General features: G+C 38.2%; 1 protein-coding gene across 1 annotated transcript in view; it reads right to left on the bottom strand.

The window, feature by feature from the left end:
- Nucleotides 1-25509, bottom strand: part of LOC134351547 (ankyrin repeat domain-containing protein 26-like) — a 129153-nt gene continuing 103644 nt past the window's right edge. The window contains exons 30-37 of the mRNA XM_063057829.1: nucleotides 25042-25155; nucleotides 23996-24108; nucleotides 17699-17840; nucleotides 10633-10905; nucleotides 8868-9103; nucleotides 5049-5295; nucleotides 3043-3088; nucleotides 1-2384 (exon numbers count right to left, since the gene is read on the bottom strand). Of these exons, the coding sequence (XP_062913899.1) occupies nucleotides 2236-2384; nucleotides 3043-3088; nucleotides 5049-5295; nucleotides 8868-9103; nucleotides 10633-10905; nucleotides 17699-17840; nucleotides 23996-24108; nucleotides 25042-25155 (1320 nt within the window). The 3' untranslated portion in view covers nucleotides 1-2235. The remainder of the gene's footprint in view (nucleotides 2385-3042; nucleotides 3089-5048; nucleotides 5296-8867; nucleotides 9104-10632; nucleotides 10906-17698; nucleotides 17841-23995; nucleotides 24109-25041; nucleotides 25156-25509) is intronic.

Raw genomic sequence — 25509 nt, 5'->3', positions numbered from 1 at the left:
CGCCTCTTCCTATAGATGCTGCTTGGCCTGCTGCGTTCTCCAGCAACTTTGATGTATGTTGCTTGAATTTCCAGCATCTGCAGAATTCCTGTTGTTTGTGTATAAAAAAAATATGGATTGCTGTGTAAGTTGTGTGAAAATGGGTCAATACAATCAGCTGAATTCAAGTCACAAAGTTTGGAGTGGGTGACATAGGTTTCTGTTGAAGGCATAGGGATGTCACAGTTGGTACCAAGGACCCAAGTTCATTGCTGACCTGCTGTGTGAAGTTTACATGTTCCACAACCACGTAGCTGTGCTCCCATTCCCTAAATGTGTCGCTGCAGGAATCAATGCTGTATCCATGCAGAAACACAAAGGTCTCAGCAAATGATTTTGACAAGAGGATCACTTGTAACACAAACAGAATGCCGATACTAAAAAGTTGGATGCGTGACTTGAAAGTATATAGAGAGTGTATATAGACTCAAGTCACACAGGTGGACTAATGGTGTGAAATGAGAGAAGGAATAATATGGAAAAATGTGAAGTCAATCACTTTAGTTGAAAAAAGTGGAAAAGCAAATAAAGTTCTAAACTGCACACAGAACCAAACGACAGTCTTTCTCCCTTGAAAGCACAAGGGAAAATAAACAAATGCAGGAAAATGTGGCATTTTAATTTGCCAATGGTAGAAAGTAAACGTAATGGAAAAATTGAGAATGTGGCAGCAACAAGACATGAATTTGTTTATAATTTTAAAGGAAATGCATCATATTTAAATATTCATGAAATTAAGATTTTATACTTTAAATATACCCAGAGAATTTTATAAATATTTTATTTATTCAGACAAGAGTGAATAATAAACTGAGTCTCTAGTTCACATTGTACCAATTGTATAAATTTGATTTGCTTTGTGAATCCACCAAAATGAACACTCAATGCAAGTATAAGTATAGTTTTAATCACTTGTAAAGATTTTTTTTGTTAACATAAACCTCATTTCAACATTATTGCAAAAGGTTAAGGAGGATGTTGTATTGGGTATTTACACAATTCAGTGTCACCATTTTCAGGACATTGGAAATACCAGGGGTGATATTGGTATGGATGGGTTAAAGGAGAGAAGGGAGACACACTTGCTGGTGGTTGTGCTTGATCAACTTTTACAAATTAACACTTTTATAATGGGGGTCATCACTTCTGAGGTAGATAGGTCCGCTGCAGCCAGTGGCATTTTGAAAGCACCAGTTTACTAGACGCAGGTATTCCAGTAGATGGCACCATCTCAATAATGCTGCCTCTATGTTGGACTCAGTGGATGGATGTAAACAAAAACAATGAATTTAAAAACTGTCAATAAAATGGAAATGCTACTTACATGGAATTAAATGTTTTTCAATAGGATCCATTTATATAAGAACCGGTGAATTTTATTAAACTTGTTTAATTTTGATAACTGAGCCAATTCTGTGAGCAATTTTTTTCCACCAAAATATATTGCATGAGGTTCAGAAATAATGGAATGAGGTTTTTTGAATGGAATAATCAAACCATCACATGAGTATAGAAAATGTTAATTAAAATTCTTAGGTCCATTTGATGATACTTATTTTACTTGACTGATTAGAGGCTGCATTTAAAGACAAAGTTATAAGCAGATGGGTTTAAAAATAACTGGCTTGTTTGTAGTATTATTGTGATCATACATTCTCAAAATATTAAACTTCCTATACTAAATAAATTCTTGTATGATATAACAAAACATTCATATTTACTTTGAAAACTTGTACAGTGCAATGCCTTTGCACCATGTACGAAAGCAAGTTCTTAAAATCTTGGCACTATTTCACAAGGTAAACTAGTGTAGAATAAATACAGTGTGACAATGGAATAAACACCAAGCATATGGCAATTTTACCAAGGTATTATTTACAAACTCCGTTTTGGAACAGTTTGTGATTAAGATGCACTTTGATGAGATGTTTTTTATTCAGATAATGAATGTTAATAGTTATAAGAAACAGTTCTGTCAGTATTGGCATTGCATTATCTGCAACAATAAAAATAAGTCCTGTAGAGTAGTTTACATAAAAATATTCCTGAGCAAAAATTTGCAGAAGTATAAAATTTAATATTTTAATCAATTAACTAATGTACTGATATTACTAACAAACTTACTGGATGAATACATACAATATGTAATTCTGACCTGCTTTATTCAGGATCTTAATATTAAATATATGGTGCAATTCAAATCTGGTGATTGTCCTTTAAAACTTTCCGGTACTGTGCTATGCTTGTAGTTAGAGGATCCTGAATTTGGTTTGATTTTGTCAGGGAGGAACTAGTAGATCCCATGGGTGAGATATGTGAACACACATCATCCAAGTCGGCATAGGCTGGAACACAGATTTTAGACATTAGTTTAACTGAAACTGCTTTCTAAATATGCCACCTATATTCTAAAAGCAACTTTTGATTAAGTCGTATGAATGCATTTCATGTTGCCTCGCCTTTCCATTTTAGCACGTGTTGTTCTACATGCTCTGTTACATCCGTTCTTTAAGAATTCTAAAACATTGTTTCTGTACCTTGACCCTTAAAATTAAAAGTTTTGATCCTGCCCATAGCCCCAGCACACTTTCATGAACGCAAAGTATTTTGGTTATTCGTCTGGTATTTTTGTAAATTCGCAGTTTGGTTTGTGAAATTCCATGTTCAATCAGAGAAGGAAAAACAGGCATTAAGAAAGGCAAATCAATGAAGGTTATTTCCAAACACAATTTATAAACAGGTTACCTGATGGTAAAGGAAAAATGGGGAGAGAGCAGAAAGGAAGTATGGAGCTAAAAGGCTGCTTTTATACAGTAATTACAGAAATTTATAATTGATATCAATTATGCAACGAAAACATTTTTCTGAAACTAGAATTTCCATAGTTACACCTACTAATTCAAATACTTTAATTCAATATTAAGAGCTTAGAATTACAAGCGGGTTGTGTTTAAAATTAGTCCAGTAATTAAATATCATATGTTCTACATTCCTTTTTATTACCTTGAGCAAGTTCTTTGTTAATACCTTTCCTCAATTCATCCCGCATCTGAAATAATAAATAGATGAATGCAATTTATTTTGCTTTTTGGAAACTGAAAATAATGAATTAGACAAAAAACAAAAAGTGCAAATATTCTTGTGGGTTTATAAGGAATGAAGTAAAATCAGTAATGTTTCTTTCTTAAGATATGATAAATTATTTTTAAGTTTCTTCCTGATGATTTTTTTTCCTTTCTGGCACAGCTGTGGTTGCTCACCTTCAAACTTGGTGGAGTTTTCACAAAAATACAAAACAAAAATAATGAAAATTATTTGTAAAAGATATGCAACAGAATGGATTGAGATTTGACAGAGAGAGAAAAAAAAGCACCAATATCAAGTCTTGAGCTGATTCACATTGTGAATGTGATCAAGCACTTTGTCGTGGGCTGCAAAATTATGTGGGACTATTTTTATTATAACATTAAATCAAGGAAGTACAATGTTCCTTCAGTTTCTATGAGAGATAGTGTACTACTATTCAGCACATCACATGGGAAGAATGTAATGAAGTGGGCAGTTTAGTCTGAAGAACATTTGAAAAGCATTCTGAAGTTTGCACTTTCAAAATTTGGTCCAATACTTCCTTTCCATTAAATTTATTCTCCTCTCTTACAACGCCATTTTCTTGCTTCCGGAGTTGCTATTGGTAATTCACTATGAAAGAGGAGATGCTCGGGAGATAAACAAATTTAATCTTCTCAGTGAATACTACCCTTTTGGTACCCGAATCCTCTTGTTTGGAGAGCTTGTGAAACTGCTGTAAACTAAGCACAAATGAGTTCTATTTGCTAAAGGACAGTGGATTCTGTATTGAAATACAAAATGTAATTATATTGAATGCTTCTTCAGAAAGACGTTGATAATACAGGTTAATGCGTTTTCGATTGACGATGATAATGATGACAGGGCTTAGTGTTATCTGCAACTGTAACGTGTAGTCTAGCAGGGACGTAGCCTGTCTGTATCAGATGTAAAAAAACGTACAACTAAAATGCAGTGATGGTTGTGGTACTGCCTAATGCTTAATCATATCAGAAGATTTCAACAATTCGAATCACATTTATAATGTTGTTAACAATATTTGCATCGGAGGAGTTAAAGGCAATTTATAGTAGCAACACATTGCTACTATGAGCACTAATGTCAAGCACGGTCTAATGTCCATGCTATTTTCTCGACACACTATGCATTGTCAAAAAGACCGATAGTTAAAGGTGAGAGTTTGATTGATTGATTGAGAAACATTACTTTATGGGTCTGACGGTAGGATCAACAATGACTATCATGGGTGTCTACAAGAGTATTTGAAAGCAATAACAGCACTAGACAAAGGGTAAATTTATGAAAAGGAGATTTTTGAGTATGCTGGTAGTTGTGTGTTTACTGAAAGCTCTTTGAAGGTGTAAAGTACCAATAAGGGATTAATACATAAAATTAAAGCATATGGAATTTTGTTGAATGTACTGTAGCGGATATGGAATGGCAGGCAGAAAACAAAGAACAAGAATAAATAAGTTACTCTCTTGAGAGACAGGCGGTGTACAGCATGGTTCAGTGTTTGGACACATATTACTGGGCTGGCTCATGGTCCTCATCTTCCTCTTCCTGAAGTCGATAATCAGCTCCTTGATCTTGCTGAGATTGAGTGAGAGATTGCAGTTGTGACACCACTCAACACTCAGTTAACTAAAATATTATACAAATTTTATTTCTTTTCTTGGAATTCGTTGAATGTGATTGGCTATTCAGCAGCAGGTTTTACTTCTGACTATTAATGTGAAAGTCTGTGTCGTGTAAATAGATCGTTTATTGTTGTTTTGAATTACAGAAAAAAATAGGGTATCTAACACTGCAGAGAAAAGTTCTTACCAAGTTACTGGTATAAATGTTACCATTAGTGACAAATGTAGCATCTACTGCAATAAAAATTGAATCATATAAAGTATATTTTGGTAACGACTGACCTCAGAAAGGTACGTCTCTACTTTTCTGCTGGGAAGCAGTTCATCCTCTTCTCGATTTAAGTTACTTCCTATATCTCTATGGGAAATTCTCAAGCCACTACCATTACCCAATCTACTTTGCAGATGGCTCCCATTCTGAGCCCATGTGGTTAAACTTTCAATTCTAAAGCTATCACCAATCAATGATTTCGAACAAAAGTGTTCTTTAAGCAGCTCAGTTGTGCCTTCTGCTAACCTTTCATTGGATCTGCAGAAAGAAAATAAAAACAACAGTGACTTGTCTATAAACTTCTAATAAACTACTTAACTCAAAGGCTCCATGTGTAAGTTGGCTTTGACAAAAATGTACAATAATTGATTTAATATTCTTTAAAATCTCTGAATTTGTCTCATATTAATAGCTGAAAGTCAGTACAGTGGATTCTGATTTAATGGGGCAGCCACTTATTTTGGATAATTCTTAAAGAATTGAGAAATTAGCCAGGATTCCCTTTGTTCATTTGGGACACTTCCACTTAATTGGGACAGGAGATTGCTGCCAAACAATTTCTAAGTAGCTCCACTCACATGCACTTAAGTGGTTGTTAAATACTACTACACCTTGCTTAGAGTGAACAGTTGTGTGTTTGTGTCCAAAAAGTAGTGATTTTTGTTGCCTGGAATAAGGCAATTCAGAATTGCTTTACTTACTGCAGTTTCATGCTTTCTGGCTTGGGATGCCAGAAATGGCCAGGAGTGAAAATGAAACAATGTCACGACTTCAACAAGTTAGGAACCACGAGGAATTTGAACATTCATCTTGAACGTTACAATAGAAATGGAGGTCTGGAAGATGCAATCTCCGAAAGCATTACATGTAGGCAGTCCATTATCTGCACTAGGTGTCTTTGCTGATTTTTGTTCATTTACAGTCAATCAAAAGAACATGGCAGCATACACTGGATGCATTCCGCCACCGATAACTAAAAGGAACTAATACACAGTTTTATAGTATTGGTAGTGTTCTAATCTAATTTGTATTTTATTTAAATCCATAAATTGTTACTCATTTAAATGATAGTTTGTCTTTTTTCAAATAACTTTTTAACAATTTCCATGCATCTTTGGATAATTGGGGCAGCCACTTAATTAGGCCAAAATGTGTCCCAATTAACCAGAATCCACTGTATTTGTAATCATTATGGAAACAATGAACATGCATAGATGATCAGTAGACTTCCTCATTTCTGTGCTGTAAAGTTAAACAAGGGAATTTGTTACTACTTGGAACAGACTGCACTAGTTTTTCTTTTCTTGTGTTAGTTTGGAATGAATTTCAAACTTTAATTTTATCTTCCTTAAACACTGTAGGGAATATTGGAGATACAGCTGAACTAGGTCATCCAAATGTGCTGTGCTGTATTCAATTTTGTAAAAATATTACAAGAACAATTCCAAAAACACTTCAGCTCTCTGTAAACTTGCAGTATGCAAGGTGCCTGTACACGTTTATAACTGTAGATCAGTTAAACGTTTGTTAATAGCAGTTATATTCTTACACCTCAGATTTGTTAAGTTTTTATTAATAGCCTCAGGATTTGTTCTTAGTTTCAGGCACTTGGTAGCATCAGAACAAAAGACCAAAGAATTAATCTGTCTCTGCGTGTCTCTCAATGCTTCAGATTAAATCCCTATTTAAGGCCAATTTATACTTCTGCATCGAATCTACACCATAGGTACGGCGCAGCCGCGTACCCTACGACGTAGCCTGACACGCACCTCCCCAAAAATGTAACTACGTGTTGCGGCGACACAGACCGCAACAACTGTGATTGGTCCGCTTGGTAGCATTGCATTTCCTTCTACGCATTTCCGATTGCTTCTTCTCGACAAGTTGTCAGATCTACCTGCCGACACCCAAAAATATTTGAAACGCATTTCCTCGTCCATATCTCTCAGTGGCCGGACAAGCACAGAAAATTCACCCTCCTGCCTCAATCCGTTCAATGGTTGTACACACCATCTCCTCCGACATCTTCTCTCTTTTCTGCCTTGCAGCAATTTTACTAAAAGTAACTCTTGTTCAACATTTATTAGCTCCAAGTCCAACATGATGCGCTCAGTTTCATTTGCCATTGTTTGAAATACACAAAGAAACTCAACTCTGTGGCATAGAAACCCCACCGCCAACTAGCGTTTTGGCGGTGAGTTGCAGAGCGACGCAGACACACCAACGCACAAACATAAATGCTTACAACGACGTGGGTTACGGCGTAGAGCCAATTCAGAAGTATAAATCAGTCATTATTGAGGCACCTATCGCTCAGTTCTTGGGCCTTCCTCCTAGACCAAGGATCGTGTAGGATGGACACAAGGTGATTTGACCAGTCAGAGATTGGAGCTCCCCCAACAACGGCGACAATCAAATGGCAGCTGAGAATTGTAAGCCGTGAAATCTTTGAAACTTACTACCTAGTATTTAGAGGTTTATTTGTGCTTTCTGTTTTATGATAGTAAATTAGGCTTAAGTTATTTTGGTATGCTTATATCCTTATTACTACATTTCCTGGATATTCAAATTGGTTTGGGTCTTTTTTTTCCCAAAAATACTTTATTCAGAAATATTACAAAGTAAAGTTATTTACATAATAAAAAAACATTTGTTGACTCTGAGTCCTTATTCAATAAATAAAGTTATTTACAATAAAATTATGCGTTGACTCAGTCCATATTCAAATGAAAGATGTTTACAATAAATCGTTCGTTGACTCTCAAACTTTAGTCAAGAATTAAGACTTATTTACAATAAAATTATTAACAATAAAAAATGATCAACGCAACCTATACACAAACCCACTGTTGAGAGTGTAGAACCCAAAGTGTAAAATTTCACTTATGACCTTGCAGCTTTTCAGCTGAAATCATTTTCAGTAAACATTAAAGTTCTAGAATTCATTTATAGTCACAAATAAAAGAAATATAGGAAGGTCTATTCTACTACAGTTTGCAATTACAGAATATGTTAATTGCATAAACACTGCTGCAGAACATCTCGGTACTTTTTTCAAATCAAGGAATGCCTACTTCCCCTCTTTGAGGGTGAACGAGCAGTCTTTGGGGTATTGCAAGTCTGTGTCTTTGCTGTTGCTTTGCTGCAGGCTTAAGTGCTCGGTGGTGGGTGCCAATGCTTTTTTTCTGCTGGTTGAGGGACAGGGGATCGTTGCTTTGCTGCTGCTTACACGCGGGAGGGAGGGGAGCTGGGGGGGGAGGGACTTTGGTGTTCTAACATTTAACTGTCATTCATTCTTTGGGGGCACACCTCTGTTTTCATGGATGGTTGTGAAGAAAAAGCATTTCAGGATGTATATTGTATACATTTCTCTGATATTAAATATACATTTGAAACCTTTGTTTCCTTTTATCATCTTGTTAATTTTCATAACCCTTTTGTATAGCAGCATCTGCTAATAATCATGATCAAAGTTATCCAATTAATTCAATACCATTTGTGGATGTTATGTGATCAAACCAGAAGCAGTATATCAAACCACAATAAGCAACTAGTAACCATGGCTACTCAAGTATATTTTTGATATTTAGCGAAGATTGGAATACTAGATAATAGGGATTTGTGCATATTAACACAGAGGGGGATTTCATTATCCAGTTAGCTACACAAACTGTAGTTTTACTTGGATTTCTGTTTAAAAACAAAAAAAACACATAATCCATGTTTTTAATCCCTGAATAATTTGCTCAAGATAGTTCAACATCATGTATTGAATATTTACCTATTTGAACCATTGAGGTCTCGGGAAAACAATCTTTCAAAAATCTTACCCATTAAGCTGTGCTGCAATGGATTCACATGGTTTAGGTTGTAGTGAATGCAACTCTTTGTTTCTTTGAATTTCCTTCTCTGCAGGTCCTTTAAGTTTCAGAGTCTCTTGTTGTGAAGTTCTAAACTTATTCAGCTCCCATTCTAGGTCTCTGTTTTTCTGTTCCAGTTCATATCTAGATGAAAGCTCATTTGAAGCTTTAATTTCCTCCAAAGTTTCACTGGAGACTTGATGGATCTTAACAGAGGAGTGAACAATTAAATATTACATCATAACAAAGTTTCTGGAAATGATTGGTCATTTAACATTAAAATATAAGACACTGAGTACTTAAGTTATCAGTAATTAGATTCTGAGGCTATTTTACACCAGTGGATCACTTGTTTGTGGCAAAAATATACGTTTGTATTTAGGTAGCTCTAGTGACATCAAATATTGCTTTGCAGTCCTGCTGTCTTATTTTACTGTGTGTTTTGCACAGGAGGTATTGTTTGTGAATTGCACTCATGCTTTTTATAGTTTAAGCTTCAACAGTGTTCATGTTTACCATGAATAGTATTAACTCTCAGATCTAGAAATTATTCTTTCACTGGACCTTTGAGTTAAATACCGTGCAAAATAAACAATAATTTAAGACACATAAATCAAGAAACATCTTTTCCATAATGTTTTATATCAGAAAAGCAGCACTAATCTGACAACTTGCATTTTGACCGACACCACTGCAGGTGGGTGGCAAATTTGAGTCCATGGAATGTCAAACACAAGGCAATTATTTTTCCATGCTACTGAGCTCAATAAACTAACGTAACCAACACTGAATTCGAAGTTAAGGGTGATATGTTTGGCATAGACTTCCGCCTTTGACGTTTAAAAGAGAAAGAAAAAGTAAAGCAAGATGTCATAAAAATGTCTCCAACGTTAATAGTCAAAGATATTAAATGTCAAAGGTATGAAATTCCATATCTGGAAAAGCTAATACTTGGTACTAAAGTAATTTAACACTACTAATACTTATTGCATAGAACACAGTACAGGCCCTTTGGCCCATGATGCTGTCTTGGCCTTTTAACTTACTCTAAGATCAAAGTGGGGTTTTAAACAATGGTACTACTTCTACCATCACCCCGGCATTCTCTGTGTAAAAAAATTTCTTCTGACTCCCTGCCCCCAACACTTTCCTCCAATTACCTTAAAACTACTCCCATTCATATTAGCCATTTCTGCCCTTGGCTATTCACTTGATCTATGCCTCTTATTATTCTGTACACCTCCATCAAGTTACCTCTCAAACTCCACTCCAAAAACAAAAGTCCTAGTTTGCTCAACTTACCCTCATAAGACTTGTTCTCTAAATCAAGTCCGTAAATCAACTCTGCACCCTTTCTAAAGTTTCCATATCCTTCTTATAATGAGGTGACTAGAACTGAACATTGTTCAATACACCTTAATGAAAAAGCATTTGTGATGTACATACCATGGAACAATTCATGCAGAAGCAATTATGCTCACTAGAGTTTGCTGCCCAACTTATTAGCCTCAGCATTTACAAATTCCAGTCTATAAATATATTTAAGTGTTTATAGTAACACTAAAATTTGATTTTCATATGTCACAAAGATTTTCCAATCAGCTGTATTATAATTATCCATTGCAGACTTTCATAATTTTTAAAAATAATTGGACGAGTTAAACATTAGATACTAGGAACCTGTTCATTTCCCATGAGTTATTTATGTTCAAACTTAAATTGTAAGGTATCTTACTTTCAAAAATGTATTAACTTCTTCCATTTTCTGTATTACTTCCTTCCGAGCTTCTTTCTTCATTTTCTTCTTGTAGCTCTTCAAGTAACTGCTTTGAGTTTCAGCCTGAGTTTTCAAGTGCAATATTTCCTCCTCTAGCTGCTGTTTCTTTTGCTCTAGATGATCATGACTCTTTTGTAGAAAATGCATTGCCTTGATTTGTTCTTCATTTGTTGATTTCAGATGCTTGCATTTTGCAGATTCTCCTTCAAGTTGGTGGGACAATTCATGAATCTTAGTAAAACAGACAGATAAATTAAAATATTAAAGTTCAAAACAGCTTTAGTAATTGTAATAAACTACACTGATTTACATTTCTGGATTATCAGCATATAAATTGCATCCTGATTCTTTTTCGTATTCTTACATTGATTCGAAATGTAAGCTATTTTACTGACAAATTGAGATTTTATTTGGTAATACTTAACAAGCGTACATTTTTGTAAAGGGAAAGCTTGTTTCTCCACACCCCTCCCCTCCCCCGGGTAATCTTCCTTCTCACTGAGAATAGAAACAGGCATCATTTATGTGAAAAAGCATCTTAATGTCTAAATTTCTAGGCACACCAAACCACAAGGATGGTTAATAATTCAAAGGTACGCTTGCAACAAAATAATATTGATGTTATGGTAGAATGAAAAAGAAAGGCAGAATAGAAGTTTGGAGAGCATATTTCAACACTGGAAAAAATGAATAATGATAATAATGTGTGTGGCGAAGAAAACACTGTAAGAACAGAAAGTTTCAGGTTAATCAAACATTTAAAAAAAATCAAAAATCTTAAAAATAGTGGCAAGAGATTATTGATGTTACATCTATACTTTGGGTTTCCAAATTACAGAAATCATTCAATAGCCGTAGAAAAGTTGCAGTACACATCACTACCATGCGTGCAAAAATACAGAAGCAATGTAGAATAACAAGTGTGGATTTGTTCATGAAAACAGATTAGAACTCTTTGCTCCTCTGGGAAATTAATGGTTGCGTCAAATAGATGGCCTGTCATTTCCATTAACAGTTTAAAAAACAACCACTTCTTTTAGAACCAGAACGAGCAAGATTTTGAAAGCAGTATTGATGTCCTCAGCTTGTTGTTTTATTCTGACGGTAAAATGCGCCACATGCTTGCAGGGCTTTGTCAATCCACATTTGATTTTATTGGTAAAAAGGACAATTTGGAGTGATTCATATTTATGTTCAATTTCATGTGAAAAACGGCACTGCTTCCTCCTGGCCTGGGACTCACTGGAGGAATTGTGGACAATACAGTGCTGGTCTTCCCAGTGAGGAAACATAAGAAGGGCATGGAAAAATAATAAGGTCATTTGACCTATTCCATCACGGCTGATTTGTTATCCCTCTGAGCCCCATTCTCACGCCTTCTTCCCGTAACTTTTGACGTTGTGATTAATCAAGATCGCATCAACCTCTGCCTTAAGTTGCATAGCAGTCTTTGGCAACAAATTCTACAGATTCACCAGCCTTTGGCTAAAGAATTTTTTCCTTATCTCTGTTCGAAATGGATGCCCATCAATTCTGGGCTGTAACCTCTGCTCTTAGTCTCCCCAAATATAGGAAACATCCTCTCCACGTCCACTCTATCTAGGCCTTTCAATATTCAATGAGATCCTCCCTAATTTTTATAAACAACAAGTACAGTCCCAGATCCATCAAATGCTCCTTATATGTTAATCCTTTCTTTGTTTGGATCATTCTCATAAACCTCCTGTGGACCCTCTCCAATGCCAGCGTATCATTTCTTCAATAAGGGGCCAAAAACTGCTCACAATACTCCCAAGTGCGGTCTCACCAATGCCTTATAAAGCATCAGCATTACATCCTTACTTTTGTATTCTCGTCCTCTTAAAATGAATGTGAACGTTGCATTTCCCTTCCTTACCACCAACTAAACTTGCAAGTTAACCCTTTGGGAATCTTATGTGGGAACTCCCAAGTCCATTTGCACACCTCTGATTTTTTAGTTTTCTCCCCATTTAAAAAATAGTCCATACCTTTACGGCTTGTGTCAAAGCGCATGATCATGCACTTCCATACGCTATGTTCTATCTGTTGCTATTTTGTCCTATCCACCAAGTCCTTCTGCAAACACCCTTCTTCTTCAACACTGCTTGCCCTTCCATCTATCCTTGTATCATCTGTAAACTTCACCACATAGCCATCAATTCCTTCATCCAAGTCACTGACAGTTATGTAAAGAAGTGGTCCCAATACTGACCCTTGTACCCACCACTAGCTACAGTCAGGCAATTAGAATAGGCCTGCTTTATTCCCACTCTTTGCTGCCAATCAGCCAATCTTCTATCCATTTATGTAACTTTCCTGTAATACCATGGCTTTAACTTGTTAAAACAGCCTCACGTACAGCATGTTGTCAAAGACCTTCTGAAGATCTGCATAAACATCCACCAACTCCTTTGTCTATCATGCCTATTATTTCTTCAAGGAATTCCAACAGATTTGTCAGAAAAGATTTCCCCTTCAGAAAATCATGCATTGACCTACTTTATTGTATGCCTCCAAGTACACCAAAACTTCTTCCTTAATAATATACTCCAACATCTTTCTAACCACTGAAGTTAGGCTAAATGGCCTATAATTTTATCTTTCTTCTGCTCCCTCCCTTCTTAAAGAGTAGAGTGACATTTGCAATTTCCTGTCCTCACTAACCATTCCAGAATTTAGTGATTCTGGAACGCTTACTACTGATGCCTCCACAAACCACAAACTCCTCAGCCAGCTCTTTCAAAACCCTGGGGTGTAGTCTAGCTGGTCGAAGTGACTTATCTACCTTCAGACCTTTCGGCTTCCCAAGCACCTTCTCCTTAGTAATCACAACGACACTCACTTCTGCCCTCCTGACAAGTCTCACATTTCTGGTATTCTTCTCAGTTATTTATTAAGCCCGTCTACAAGTTCTTTGTCTCTCATTACTACCTCTCCAGTATCATTTTCAAGAATCATTGGTCTATGGCATAGTTCCGGAGGACTAAAAAATTGCAAATCTCACTCCACTGTTTAAGAAAGGAGGAATGCAGAAGAAAGGAAATTATAGACTGGTTAGCCTGATCTCAGTGGTTGGAAGATGCTGGCGTCAATTGTTAAGGATGAGGTTATGGAGTACTTGGTGACATAGAACAAGTTAGGACAAAGTCAGCATGGTTTCCTTAAGGGAAAATCTTGCCCAATGAACCTGTTGGAATTCTTTGAGGATATTACAAGGATGGATAAAGGGGATTCAGTTGATGTTGTATGTTTGGATCTTCAGAAGGCCTTTAACAAGGTGCCACACTTGAGGTTGCTTACCAAGTTAAGAGCCCATGGTATTATAGTAAAGTTACTAGCATGGTTAGAACATTGACCTATCGGTAGGAGGCAGCAAGTGGGAATAAAAGGATCCTCTTTTGGTTGGCTGCCAGTTGACGAGTGGTGTTCTACAGGGGTTGATGTTGAGACTGCTTCTTTTTATGCTGTACATCAATGATTTAGATGATTGAATAGATGGATTTGTTGCCAAGTTTGCAGATTAAATGAAGATTGGTGAAGGGGCAGGTAGTATTGAGGAAACAGGAAGGCTGCAGAAGGACTCAAGACAGATTAGGAGAATGGGCAAGAAAGTGGCAAATGAAATACAATGTTGGAAAATGCACGGTCATGCACTTTGGTAGCAGAAATAAATGTGCAGACTAGTTTCTAAATGGGGAGAAAATCCAAAAATTTGAGATGCAAAGGGACTTGGGAGTCCTTGTGCAGAACAGCCCAAAGGTTAACTTCCAGATTGAGTTAGTGGTGAGGAAGGCATATGCCATGTTAGTATCCATTTCAAGAGGTCTAGAATACAAGAGCAAGGATGTGATGCTGAGGCCTTATAAGACACTGAGGCCTCACCTTGAGGTACTGTGAATAGTTTTGGGCTCCTCATCTAAGAAAAGATGTGCTGGCATTGGACAGCGTTCACAGAAGGTTCACAAGGATGATTCCGGGATTATCATATGAGGAATGTTAAATGGCTCTGGGCCTGTACTCCCTGGAATTTAAAGGATGAGGGGGGAAATCTCATTAAAGCCTTTTTAGATGTGGAAAGGATGTTTCCCATGGTGGGGGAGCCTAGGACAAGAGGGCGCAGCCTCAGGACAGAGGAGCGTCCATTTAAAACAGAGATGCGGAGAAATTTCTTTAGTCAGAGGGTGGTGAATTTGTGGAGTTTGTTACCACAGGCAGCTGTGGAGGTCAGGTCATCGGGTGTATTTAAGGCAGAGATTGATAGGTTCTTGATTGGCCATGACATCAAAGGTTACAGAGAGAAGGCAGGGGAGTGGAGCTGATCAGGGAAAAAAATGATCAGATATGATTGAATGGTGGAGAAGACTTGATGGGCCAAATGGCTTAATTCTGCTCCTACGTCTAATGGTCTTTCCAGTGGTCTGATACCCACCCTCACCTCTCTCTATATTTCAGATAAAAACTTTTGTATCAACTTTTGAATCATCGAACTTACCTTCACATTCCATCTTTTCTCTCCTTATGGCTTTCTTTAGTTGCCTTCTATTGGTTTTTAAAGCTTCCCAATCCTCTACTATCCCACTAATTTTTGCTGTATTATATGCCCTCTCTTTCACTTTTATGCTGTCTTTGACTTTGTCAGCCATGCTTTCCTTTACTGCCCCTTTAGAATACTTCTTCATCTTTGGGATGTATCTTTCCTGCACCATCCTAATCTCCCCCAGAAACACCAGGCATTGTTGTTCTGCCAACATCCCTGCTAGTGCTCCCTTCCAATCAACTTTGGCCAGCTTCTCTCTCATGCCTCTGTAATTCCCTTTACTCCACTGATAAATCCAACTTTAGCTTCTCCTTCTCAAACTGCAGGGTGAAGTCTATCATAATATGGTCAATATCCCCCAAGGGTTCTTTTACCTTAAGCTCATTAATCAAACCTGGGTTATTACATAACATTCAATCCCAAATTGCTGTTCTCCTAGTGGGCTCAAACAAAAGCACCTCTAAAAGGCCATCTCCTGGGCATTTTACCAAACCCCTCTCTTGGAATCGAGCACTGACCTATCTGCCTATTGAAATACACCCCTTTTGACATGTCTTTTCTATCTCCTGTCATAATTTGTAGCCCACATCTTGGCTACTGTTTGGAGGCCTGTATACAACTCTTATTAGGGTCTTTTTACCCTTGCTATTTCTTAACTCTTCCCACAAGCATTCTTTTGATCCTATGTCACCTCTTTCTAAGGATTTGATTTCATTTTTTACCAACAGAGCCACCCCACCTTCTCTGCCTACTTACCCACCTTGTCCTTTCAATACAACGTGTATCCTTGAATGTTATCCTCCCAGTTATGACCTTGTTTCAGCCACGACTCAGATGCCCACAATGATCTTGCCGATCTCCAGCCTTATTCCGTATACTGAGTGCGTTCAAATATAACACCTTCAGTCCTGTATTCATCACCCTTTTTGATTTTAGCCAACTGTCCACACTTCAACTCACCCCACTAACTGCAATTTTACCCTATTATCTGTCTTTCCTTCCTCACAGTCTCATTACACACTGTATCTAGTTGTATGCCAACTGCCCCTTACTCAGCTTTGTCACCCCGTTTCCCATCCCGCTGCCAAAGCCAAATTAGTTTAATCCATTCCCAACAGCTTTAGCAAACCTGTTTGCAAGGATATTGGTCTCTGTTGGGTTCAGGGGTAACCCATCTTCTTTGTTCAGGTCATACCTTCCCCAGAAGAGACACAAGGATCCAGAAATCTGAGACCCTGTCCCTGCACCAATTCATCACCAGATTATCCTATTTTTACTTTCACTGGCACATGGCACAGGCTGCAATTCAGAGGTAACTACCCTGGAGGTCGTGCTTTTCGGCTTTTTGCCCAAGTCCCTTTATTCTCTCTTTAAAACTTCCTCCCTTTTCGTATCTATGTCATTGGTACCAATATGTAACATGGATTCTGGCTGTTCACCATTCCCTTTAGAATGCACTAAACCCAATCTGAGACATCCCTGACTGACCCTTGCACCTGGGAGGCAACAAACCATCTTTAATGTCCACAGAATCTGCTTTCTGCTCCTCCAATTATGGAATCTCTTATGATTACTGCATTTCTCTTCATCCCCCTTGTTTTGAGCCACAGAGACAGACTCCGTGCCAGAGACCTGGTTGCTACAGCTTTCTCCTGATAAGTTCCGCTGCCCACCCCAACAGCATCCAAAGTGGTATTTTTGTTATTGATGGGAACAGCCACAGGGGATCTCTGCATCGGCTGCTGATTCCATTTCCCTCTCCTGTCACTCACCCAGGTACCTGCCTCCTGCAACTTAGGGGTAACTACCTCCCTGTAGCTTCTATTTATTACCTAATTTTCTGCTAAGAATCTAAGATCATCCAACTGCAGCTCCAGTTGTTTAACAGTGTCTCTATGATGCTGGAGCTCAGTGCACATCATGCAGATGTGGTTATCACGGAGGCAGGTGGTCTCCCAGACTTCCTACAGCTCACACAAAGAACATACCACTACCTCTGGACCCATTCTCAGTGCACTAGTTATGTACTAACAGGAAAACATACTTACTATAAAATTACTTAGAACCTGCACCTATGCTTGTCCAAGCCTGTTGAGCGAAGCCTGAACACCAACACTGGCCCACCCACTGCTGCACTGCTTACATCTCTCGTCTTTTCATTGGCCCAGCTCTGTTTGCAATCTGCCAAGGAGCGTTAAGCATCCAAGCCCTTTTGAAACCTCATACTGTATCACCAACAAATGACCTCCCGCGCTGACTGCAGCCCGTCAAAAAGACCGAACGCTTTTTAAACCTTGCGCTGCGTCACCAACGAAATGACCTCTCATGTTGATTGCCGCCCGCTGATGGATAAGCAAAAGTGTGACTGCGCTATGACTCAAAGCTACAGTGATTTACAGAATTGAAGTGATGCATTATGTCTAGGAAAGACATCATCAATACACCCGGCATGCAAACCGACCTCACCTTCCTCTTTAGTGTGCTAACAGTGTCTGCTGTTTCATTTTGCTCATTGTCCGGTTCTTCATTTCCGTTGATATGGGAGTCGATCAGTCTAACTTCATTTTGTTTCAGCTTCTTTTTGGTAGTCTTCAAGAGTGTTCTCATTCTGTGTAATAAATATGATCAAGCACTAAAATCTGCCTGTAGTTGCAAGCTTAATCTGATTTTATATTCTCTTAACATATCCTTCACTACTATGATCTCTGTCTTCAAGGCAGAAATAATCTGCCAAAAGAAAAAAATTAATTAGATTTCACGGATATAAAAATGGATGCAGAAAACAATCACAAAGTAGTACAATAGGAAGTAACTAGGAAGAAAAAGACAGCTGTTAAGAGACATTTTCACTTCCATACCAAAATAATATTTTTTTTTATTTTAGGTGATTTTTACCATTTAATTAATGGTACCATCGATCAAGAAAAACTCACTTAAATGATTTCGTTTAGCATCTAAAAGCCAATTAATATCTTGAAAACAACTTAGTTGGGAAAGCATTTTTAGTACTTTTGAAAGCTCTTAACCAACTTTGATAGACATTAAATCTAACTGTCTTTTAATATATGGATCTCAGAAAATTTGGGGATTTCCGCAAAGTCCATTTTCCATGGAAACTTAAAAGACTGATCATAGATTCCCATATTAAATTAGCTAATTGTTATTTACTTTTGTCAGGGCATTAATAGAGATAAGTTTACGTTTAACTAATGACGGATACAAGATATCAGAGAATTGGGGATGGAGTGGAGGTGGATAGAAGGAATATCAACATCTGTAGAAAGTTTGGCAGGGGGCAAATCTGGAGTTTGATATAGAAAGGATGATTAAAATGTAAATTGATTCAGTGGGTGATTCCTGTTCTTTGTTTGTCGCAAAGTTGTGTATCCTTTGCTTCCAAACAGAGTCAGAAGTGAAGATTAAAAGGATGTTGATGTTGTCCAATAGACAAAAATACTGAATAGAAGTCAGTAGCTGTGACACAGAAACAACAGTTCAAAATCCTCCATAGAAAGCTGGGAATTAATTGAACTCACTAATTTAAAAATTAATCAAACTCTGCAGATGCTGGAAATATTCAACAGGACAGGATGCATCACTTGGAAGAGAAACAGGTAACATTTCATGTTGAAGACCCTGGTTAGATCTGGGATGGAGACAGAAATCCATTAAGTTGCAAGGGGCATGAGGTAGGCTTAATAAGCTTCATAACTTTATATTTATGAGCTAATTTACTTAATGTTATTCATTTATGGCTAATACTTTCCATAATATTCCTGTTTAATAAATGAATCTCCCTTTTGATCTTTCGCACAATTTTTTTTGGCTCTCCTTGACCTTTTAATTGGAAAATATTGAATGATGCTGCAGGGCTTCAGACTTCAGTTATGATGTGAAAGGATTTGAAAATGTATACCTATTGTGGCTGCTGGGCATTGCCAGTCTGCCTAGGATCAATAGTGGTCTAAGATTATCAGCGTCAAAATGGTAACCAAGAGATGGGGCAATTTTGGATGCCGTGAAAGTGGACAGGGATTTCATAGTGGTTGTAGTGGGTTGAATAGTGGCATTGAGTGAGTGATTTGGACTTTAGGGTCATGGACTGAGTGAGTAGGTCCATGGTTATAGGGGAAAGGGTGTTAGCCAGATATCAAGAGTTGGAGTAAAGTTTTGGCTATGTATGAGATCAGACCAGGATAAAAAGTTAGGGATGGAAATCACTTCCAGTATAGTGTCAGCTAAGAATGCAAATTTGTCTGGAAGAGATCATCAAAAATAAATTAATCCTAGAGAAAAAAAAGAATAGCATGCTAAATGTTAGCCAAGTACAGTAATCAGTGCAAAGACTGAATGGACCTGGTTGAACTTCCGTTTAATTAAGTGTTGCAGTGGCTAGTCTGAAGTTTATTGATTCACACTGGATTTCAGTGTGCTGCAAAATATTATGATGTGATATAATATAAAGGCCCCTAACTTTTGCCTTTGGAACAGTGTATCAGTTTCTATACATGAATTCTTTTTTCCCCAGATGGCTTCCATTACTTTGTACTAACTCACTCTGCAAACCATCTATTCTGAATCTTTGTCTAAATTACACTAGTTCAATTGCTTTACCTTCAGTATTTTCTAATCTCTTCACCAGGGATCCCTGGTTGGGGTTCAATTCTTCCTGCTGTCTCTAAGGTGTAGTTCTTCCCGTGACAGCATGGATTTCCTCCCCATTCCAAAACATTTAGGTTAAGGTCAGTAAGTTGTGGGCATGCTACGTTGGTGCTTTAAGATTCAAGATTGTTTTATATCACTTTCAGTACACAAGTGTAAAGGAGAATGAAATAATTATTACTTTGGATCTGATGCAGCAGAAATAAAAACAGTAAGATAACGAACACAATAATCATTAAAAAACAATAAATATAAATACATAAGATAGCTTATATACATAGATTGATTGTATATCTAAAGTGATGCTAGGTACAGGAGTGTCTGTACATAAGGTGACTAGCAGAAAATGATAAAGTAGTGGGTGGATGGGTGGTGTGGAGGTGTTGATCTGCCTTACTGCTGAGGGAAAGTAACAGATTTTGAGTTTGCTGGTCAGGTGCAGGAGTAGGCCATTCGGCCCTTCGAGCCTGCACCGCCATTCAGTATGATCATGGCCGATCATCCAACTCAGAACCCTGCACCAGCCTTCCCTCCATACCCTGTGATCCCTTTAGCCACAAGGGCCATATCTAACTCCCTCTTAAATATAGCCAATGAACTGGCCTCAACTGTTTCCTGTGGCAGAGAATTCCACAGATTCACCACTCTCTGTGTGAAGAAGTTTTTCCTAATCTCGGTCCTAAAAGGCTTCCCCTTTATCCTCAAACTGTGACCCCTCGTTTTGGACTTCCCCAGCATTGGGAACAATCTTCCTACATCTAGCCTGTCCAATCCCTTTAGGATTTTATACGTTTCAATCAGATACCCCCTCAATCTTCTGAATTCCAACGAGTATAAGCCTAGTTCATCCAGTCTTTCATCATATGAAAGTCCTGCCATCCCAGGAATCAATCTGGTGAACCTTCTTTGTACTCCCTCTATAGCAAGGATGTCTTTCCTCAGATTAGGGGACCAAAACTGCACACAATACTCCAGCTGTGGTCTCACCAAGGCTTGTACAACTGCAGTAGCACCTCCCTGCTCCTGTACTCGAATCTTCTTGCTATAAATGCCAGCATACCATTCGTCTTTTTCACCGCCTGCTGTACCTGCATGCCCACTTTCAATGACTGGTGTATAATGACACCCAGGTCTCGTTGCACCTCCCCTTTTCCTAATCGGCCACCATTCAGATAATAATCTGTTTTTAAACGCAAACAACAGTGACGAAGGGTCTCGGCCTGAAACGTCGACTGTACCTCTTCCTAGAGATGCTGCCTGGCCTGCTGCGTTCACCAGCAACTTTGATGTGTGTTGCTGCAATAATCTGTTTTCCTGTTTTTGCCACCAAAGTGGATAACTTCACATTTATCCACATTAAATTGCATCTGCCATGAATTTGCCCACTCACCTAACCTATCCAAGTGACCCTGCATCCTCTTAGCATCCTCCTCACAGCTAACACTGCTGCCCAGCTTCGTGTCATTCGCAAACTTGGAGATGCTGCATTTAATTCCCTCATCCAAGTCATTAATATATATTGTAAACAACTGGGGTCCCAGCACTGAGCCTTGCGGTACCCCACTAGTCACTGCCTGCCATTCTGAAAAGGTCCTGTTTATTCCCACTCTTCGCTTCCTGTCTGCTAACCAATTCTCTATCCACATCAATACCTAACCCCCAATACCGTGTGCTTTAAGTTTGCTCACTAATCTCCTGTGTGGGACCTTGTCAAAAGCCTTTTGAAAATCCAAATATACCACATCCACTGGTTCTCCCCTATCCACTCTACTAGTTACATCCTCAAAAAATTCTATGAGATTCGTCAGACATGATTTTCCTTTCACAAATCCATGCTGACTTTGTCCGATGATTTCACCGCTTTCCAAATGTGCTGTTATCATATCTTTGATAACTGACTCCAGCAGTTTCCCCATCACCGATGTTAGGCTTACCAGTCTATAGTTCCCCGGTTTCTCTCTCCCTCCTTTTTTAAAAGTGGGGTTACATTAGCCACCCTCCAATCCTCAGGAACTAGTTCAGAATCTAAAGAGTTTTGAAAAATTATCACTAATGCATCCACTATTTCTTGGGCTACTTCCGTAAGCACTCTGGGATGCAGACCATCTGGCCCTGGGGATTTATCTGCCTTTAATCCCTTCAATTTACCTAACACCACTTCCCTCACATCTATTTCCCTCAGTTCCTCCATCTCACTGGACCCTCTGTCCCCTGCTATTTCCAGAAGATTATTTATGTCCTCCTTAGTGAAAACAGAACCAAAGTAATTATTCAATTGGTCTGCCATGTCCATGCTCCCCATAATCAATTCACCTGTTTCTGTCCATAGGGGACCTACATTAGTCTTAACCAATCTTTTTCTTTTCACATATCTATAAAAGCTTTTACAGTCAGTTTTTATGTTCCCTGCCAGTTTTCTCTCATAATCTTTTTTCCCCTTCCTAATTAAGCCCTTTGTCCTCCTCTGCTGAACTCTGAATTTCTCCCAGTCCTCAGGTGAACCACTTTTTCTGGCTAATTTGTATGCTTCTTCTTTGGAATTGATACTATCCCTAATTTCCCTTGTCAGCCACGGGTGCACTACCTTCCTTGATTTATTCTTTTGCCAAACTGGGATGAACAATTGGTCCTGGTGTGGATGCTATGTAGCCTCTTCCCTGATGCAAGAGAGGAAAACAGTTCGTGAGCATTGGGTGGGGATCTTCATGATGATACTTGCAGGCTGCCCAGCACACCCTCAGACTGTGTTGACTGTTGATGCAAAGGGTGCATTTCACTGTATGTTTCGATATACATGACACATAAACATAGCTAGGGTGCCTAAGACTTTTGCACAATACTATATTTGTCCAAGTGGGGCAGTGAGTGAGTTTGTAAACCTAGCGGGAGCACAGGATATGGGGAATGGCAAGGGTGGAGCATGGCCGGAAGGATGTAGGATAGGTGGCAGAGAAGGAGTGCCAGGGATTGGGGGGGATAGGGATGGGGTGGCGCGGGTGCTCACACACCCAGTCCTGAAACACCAGACAAGGTAATTTGATTCCAAAACAATTGGCTTATTGATCATTACAGAACATCTGTCTGGTGCTTCCTGCTCCCTCCATTCTACCTTCGTCTTTTCACAAACATAATTCCCCTTTTCATGACTCCTTCCCACAATAGAGACATTTATCAGAATCAGTGGGTGGTGGAGTGGAGATACGTGTCTACTAAAGGTGCACCTTCCCTCTGCTAGTCCGCAGGTTACTCTTTTGGAAAGGTGTAGCGTCTGCTTAGCTGCATCCACCCCCACCCCTCCCCAATCAGGGTCAAGTGAAGCCATGACAGCAAGTGTGGATGGTTGTATAAGCAGCTGGTGCATATCACAAGTTCTGGTGATACGACCACTGATGCCAGCCAGACAATCTCTGAAGAGTATTGACAAAGTCTGGGGTCATCCATCTTGTAAAGACACTGCCCAGAAGAAGACAATGACAAAGTTCTTCTGTAGAAAAGTTCGGCAAGAATGATCGTGGATATGAGACCATGTTCCTCTCTGTCACAATAACACAGCACGTAATAATGATGATGATCAGAGTCAGGATCATCATAACTCACATGTCATGAAATTTGTTTTTTTTTAAAACGGCAGTAGTACAATGCAATACATAAAATATACTGCAGTGCTGTGCTAATGTCTTAAGTATATACATGTCTAAGACTTTTGCACAGTACTGTACATGTAACAAATTAAGCCAATCTTTAACCTTTATTTTTGTAAACTGAATTACACTGTTACCTGGATGTTATTTAGATGGTGTCCTATGGTCTATTTAATTTCTTATTTCTTATATCCATGTCCAAAACCAACTTGTTCCTTGTGGACTGGATCCTTGATTCAATAATTGATTGTAATGATTTTTGGGAAGATTTAAGTAACTGGTTAAATATCATCCACTTTGGAAATCAAGCTGAGGGACTTGAGTAGAGATATGGGAAAAAATAACCATTTCTTGAAAGCATGAGAATATATGATAGAAACCAATAATACTGGAATGCGATGTTATGTGCAAGCTTAATAGCCTAGATGACAGAGATTTAGAACAAAAGTTAATATCCTACCGGTATAATTCTCTTTGGAGTTCGCTGTTCGTTCGTATTTCTTGTTTCAGTCTAGTTCTAACTGACTGGTTAATCTTTACAAGCTTCTTTACTCTTTTCTTTTCAAGTTCAACCTTTTAGTTTAAAATAAGTATTTTTTTAGACTCAAGAACTAATACAAAGATACACACGAACAGTCAATTAGACAATAAAGATATGTAAATGGTATAAATACCACAAATACACTTAGAATCTTGATTTTTGTTACAAACACTTGGTAATGTGTATTATTGTGAAAGATTTAATTTTTTAATGACTTGATTGCAATAGTGTCTGAAGTCAAGGCAAAATTATTATGATGTTAATATTAACCTGACCATTAATGAATAGGGTTATTAACGAAGCTTAAAAGCAAATAATAAAATTGATTATTCATGTAGTTATTATTGCAGGCAGGTGCGGAGGTGCACGACTTCTGGATCGCCACTGCCAGAGGTGCCTGCATATGATGGTTCTCGCTGTCACTCACTGTTTCCATGGTGAAGTCCCTGGGTTCGAGTGATCTTTCTCTCCCTCAATGCTGCCAGTGGATGGGGGCCGGAGCAAAGGTTTAATCGAAGCAGATTGTAGATAAGGACTCCATTCAGTTTTTATGATGTGCTACAGTTCTGATCGCTCTTTTTTGTTACAACTTTTTGGGCAATTTTGGAATCAGGGTGGCCTGCAGTTAATAAACACTGATCTGAATAGTACTGAAATACACCGTTTGATCTTGTGTTTTATAATCTGTGTTTTTCACTCACTTCTTTGTTGCCGTTTGCATGAGTTTTTTGCATGGGGTTTAATGTTTGATGCTTTCCTTTGCATGTGTTGGTTTCATGGTTCTTTTTTGTTTAGTGACTGTTTGTAGGGAAGATGAATTTCAGGGTTGTATACTGCATACATACTTTGATAATAAATGTACTTCGAATCTTCAAAAAAAAAAATTAGGATGTATCCAAAGTAATTAAATGACACAGGCATCTACTGAAAAGTATATTGCATCTCTTGTTTTACTTTTTTATTACCTGGTCTGATAGCTCTTTTTTAACTTTTTCCAACTGAGCGTGTCGAAGGGCAAGTTTAGATCGAGATTTCAGTTCTTCCTCCAACTGTTGATGTGAATCTTTTGCATTTTGTTGCTGAATAAAAATATAAAAGTTGTTTCATAATAAATTGGTTTCTATCTACAGCTGTATCTTTGGTTTAATAAATGTAATTGATGCCACACATTGTCTGCAGTTAAATAGTTATCAAAGTGGATATAGTTAAAGCAGCTGTATTCTAAAATTTAAGTGCAAGTTGAAACTCTAGTCCAGCACCCTGAGGACCTAATCAGTGCCAGATCATAGGAACTGCTCACGATCATACTTTTCTGAGCAGATGAACTGTACAGAACACTCCATGCGTTATGCAAGGGTTCTGTTCTTTAGAACTATCAGTAACCTGAAGTTTCAGTCAGCTCCAAATGCTGTTGTCCCAGATCATTGTCAGCC

This window comes from Mobula hypostoma, chromosome 9, assembly GCF_963921235.1.
Source record: "Mobula hypostoma chromosome 9, sMobHyp1.1, whole genome shotgun sequence".
Classification (NCBI taxonomy): Eukaryota; Metazoa; Chordata; class Chondrichthyes; order Myliobatiformes; family Myliobatidae; genus Mobula; species Mobula hypostoma.
The sequence above is the reverse complement of the archived record's forward strand: the minus strand, read 5'-3'. Positions and strand labels throughout refer to the sequence as shown.